Genomic DNA, 3,449 nt, shown 5'->3' on the forward strand with positions numbered 1-3,449 from the left:
ATGGTGGTAACACGGAAGGAAACGAAAATGACCCGTACAGAAACATACACGCGACACGACATAAACAAAAAACAAAAATATAAGATAAAACAAACGAACAAAAAAAATATATACATATATATATAATAGCTGCAAAGCGCTACACTATAACCCCTCGATGTGGGTTCCTGTCCGTGGTGAGGGGACCTCCCAGAGATAGTTTAGTAACTCTTCTTTACCATCCCTGGGATCTGAACGCCCACCCACGTGTTTGCCGTGCGTGGTGACCCGTATGCCGGAAAGGGGGATCCTGGTAGTTGAGGGAGCAACATAACGTCCCCAACACACTGCTTTGGCCCCTGCTTCGGATAAACGGGAGGCTCAAATCAGGCTCCGTTTGAGTCAATCGGCTGGTCGTTGAGTCATTCTTGACCTCGGCTTGGAGTCAACCAATCGATGCAGACCGGGCGGACACGTCAGACAAGGTGTGCTCTTCTCGACTGCATTGTGAGGGTATAGCTCTTGGGAAACCCTGGTGTGACAGTTTATGGGAATCTCCCATGTGACGGCATCCCCTTGTTGGGCCCCATGGTTGGTGGGATCACCGGGAGCTGAATATTAATTTTTCAATATGGATTCACTACAATCTAAAACATTAGGTACCAAAGCATCACCACCAAGTGATTTTACTTCCGTTAACCAACCAGCCTACCTTATTGTTCATGCTACGGGAGAAACATCTCTGTCTAAATGTTCCCCCTTTTTGATTCAAAAATTATTTGAATCAACCATTGGGCATCTTAAAAAAATCCAAAAATTGAGGTCAGGAGATTTACTCGTTGAGGCAGCCTCTCCTCAACAATCAGCAAAGCTTTTAAAGACTAAATCTCTAGGAGACATAAATGTCACCATCACACCACACACAAGTTTGAACTCGTCACGTGGTGTGATATCTGAGATCGATCTGATGTCTGAAGATGAATCAGATATCCAGATCGGTCTTTCAGATCAAGGTGTCACTGCTGTCCGACGCATCTCCATTCGTCGTGATGGCAAGTTGATACCAACTAAACATCTGATTCTCACTTTTGGAAAGCCAACATTACCATCATTTGTTACTGCAGGATATCTGCGCTGCCCAGTTCGACCATACGTTCCAAACCCGCTGCGCTGCTTCAAATGCCAGCGGTTTGGACATTCTCAAACATCCTGCCGAGGAAAGAGCATATGTGCACAGTGTGGAACTGAAGGTCACCAGAGTGCCGAGTGTACCAATACTCCATGCTGTGTGAATTGCAAAGATGCCCATCCTGCCTACTCCTGGAAATGCCCTGCATGGCAGAGAGAGAAAGAGGTTCAGCGGGTGAAAACTGTCAACAATTTATCTTACCTAGACGCTCGTCGCATGGTCACTTCAAGTGCACCGCTTAAACACAAGACATTTGCTGCAGTTTTGAAATCCACAAACTTGTGTGGAGTTCAAACAGATATCTCTGTTTCACCAAATGAATCTCTCACTCGCCACACTAAATGTTTGCTAATTCAGTCTAAAAAAACAGAAGAAAAGGAGAACGTAAAGACAAAATCAACCGTTCCCAAAACAGGAGTAATAACTAGAAATGTGGGTTCTAAAAAGGCAAATAAGAACCCACTCAACAAACAAAAATTGAAAGCAGCCCTCTCTAAATCAAAGAGATCAGAGACTCAGTCCATGAGTGAGCTTTCTGACTTCTCTGATGAAGAAACTAATAAGGAGGTGACACCACCAACCACACCTCCAAAAGGAAAATCAGCTGTAAAACTAAAGAGGGATACTTTTACTAAGAATGCTGTCTCAAACACATAATGGATTACAAAATAATCCAATGGAACTGTCGTGGTTTCCGCAATAACTTCTCTGACATTAAACATCTGACATCATCTACCCCATCTCTCTGCGTGGCACTCCAGGAAACACATTTAAAACCTGGAGAAAAAATATCCTTAAAAGGATTTGGTCTTTACCGCAAGGATGATTATAGCCACAACCGCGCCAGTGGAGGTGTGGCTATACTGGTTTCAAACCGCATCCCGTCCTTACCGGTGCAAATAACAACAGAGCTGCAAGCGGTGGCAGTCAGAATTTCTATTGGAGTAACTGTCACAGTTTGTTCCATATACTTGCCACCAGATGTCAGAGTCGATGAAGATGAATTGGATGCCTTGGTTGAACAACTGCCGACTCCATTCCTTTTACTCGGTGATTTCAATGGCCACAATCCAATGTGGGGCAGTCCCGACATAAACCGTCGAGGCAGGGCCATTGAGAGATTTATAGGCAATCACCAACTGTATTTATTTAATACTGGAGAAGTGACATACTTCCACACCCAACAAGAACATTCACTGCCATTGATCTATCATTAGCAACCCCGAATCTGTTTTCAGCGTTTACATGGGAGGTTGGATCTAATCCACTCTCTAGTGACCACTTCCCAATATTTTTAAAATATCGAGGCAGAGAAAGCTGTGAAACAGCCCGTCCACCACGCTGGAAAATTGAAACGGCAGATTGGCCTGCATTTTCCTCTTTGGCTAAAATCACTGAGGAAATGGTCAATACTGCTGATATCAATGATGCAGTAGAAGTTGTCACTTCCAGTATTATTCAGGCAGCCGAAAAATCAATGGGGAAAACATCAGCCAGATATCCAAAACATCCGAAACCATGGTGGGATCAGAATTGCGAGGCAGCATTTAAAAATCAAAAGAAAGCATGGGGGATTTTCAGAAAATACCCTACTACTAACAACTTGATTGCTTTTAAAAAAGCAAAGGCAAATGCCAGGAGAATCAGAAGGCAAAGCCAAAGGGACTCTTGGAGGAAGTATGTATCTAGCATAACATCTTCCACCAGCTCAAAAGCAGTCTGGGATAAAATCCATAAAATTAACGGGAAATATGCTTCTCACTCTCTGTCCATGCTGGAAAATAATGGCACAATAATCAGTGATATACAAGGTATTGCTGATTTGTTGGGTGAAACATTTTCCTCTTCATCCAGCAATATTATGTATACAAGGGATTTTCAGATTTATAAAGCCCAAAGTGAAAAACAGTACTTAAACTTTCACTCCTCATCTAATGAGGAATATAATGTGCCATTTACCAGAATAGAATTACATAGAGCGATGTCCTGCTCGGGGAATACTGCTGTAGGCTCGGATAAAATCCACTACAGCATGATTCAAAATCTGTCAGACAATTCCCTTAGTAACCTTCTGAATCTGTTCAACAGAATATGGACAGAACATACTTTTCCTGACTCTTGGAGGCTATCTATCATCATTCCCATACCCAAGCCAGGTAAAGACCACAAGAATCCCTCTAATTATAGACCAATTTCTCTGACTAGTTGTCTCTGCAAACTTTTCGAGAGAATGGTAAACAGACGCCTGATGTTCCTCTTAGAGGAAAAGAACTACTTTTCA

General features: G+C 42.8%; 1 protein-coding gene across 1 annotated transcript; it reads left to right on the plus strand.

Annotated features, from left to right (window-relative positions):
- The first annotated feature begins 610 nt into the window (after positions 1–610).
- Positions 611–1,825, plus strand: LOC136989723 (uncharacterized). Its single transcript, XM_067287970.1, has one exon. The coding sequence runs from the start codon at positions 611–613 to the stop codon at positions 1,823–1,825; it is 1,215 nt and encodes a 404-aa protein (XP_067144071.1).
- The last annotated feature ends 1,624 nt before the right edge of the window (positions 1,826–3,449 follow it).

The sequence above is a fragment of the Centruroides vittatus genome, unplaced genomic scaffold, assembly GCF_030686945.1.
Source record: "Centruroides vittatus isolate TY-2023 unplaced genomic scaffold, ASM3068694v2 contig_13, whole genome shotgun sequence".
NCBI classification, from domain to species: Eukaryota; Metazoa; Arthropoda; class Arachnida; order Scorpiones; family Buthidae; genus Centruroides; species Centruroides vittatus.

Excerpts from the sequence above, each read along its gene's own strand:
- LOC136989723 (XM_067287970.1), top strand. The coding sequence starts at position 611 with ATGGATTCACTACAATCTAAAACATTAGGTACCAAAGCATCACCACCA.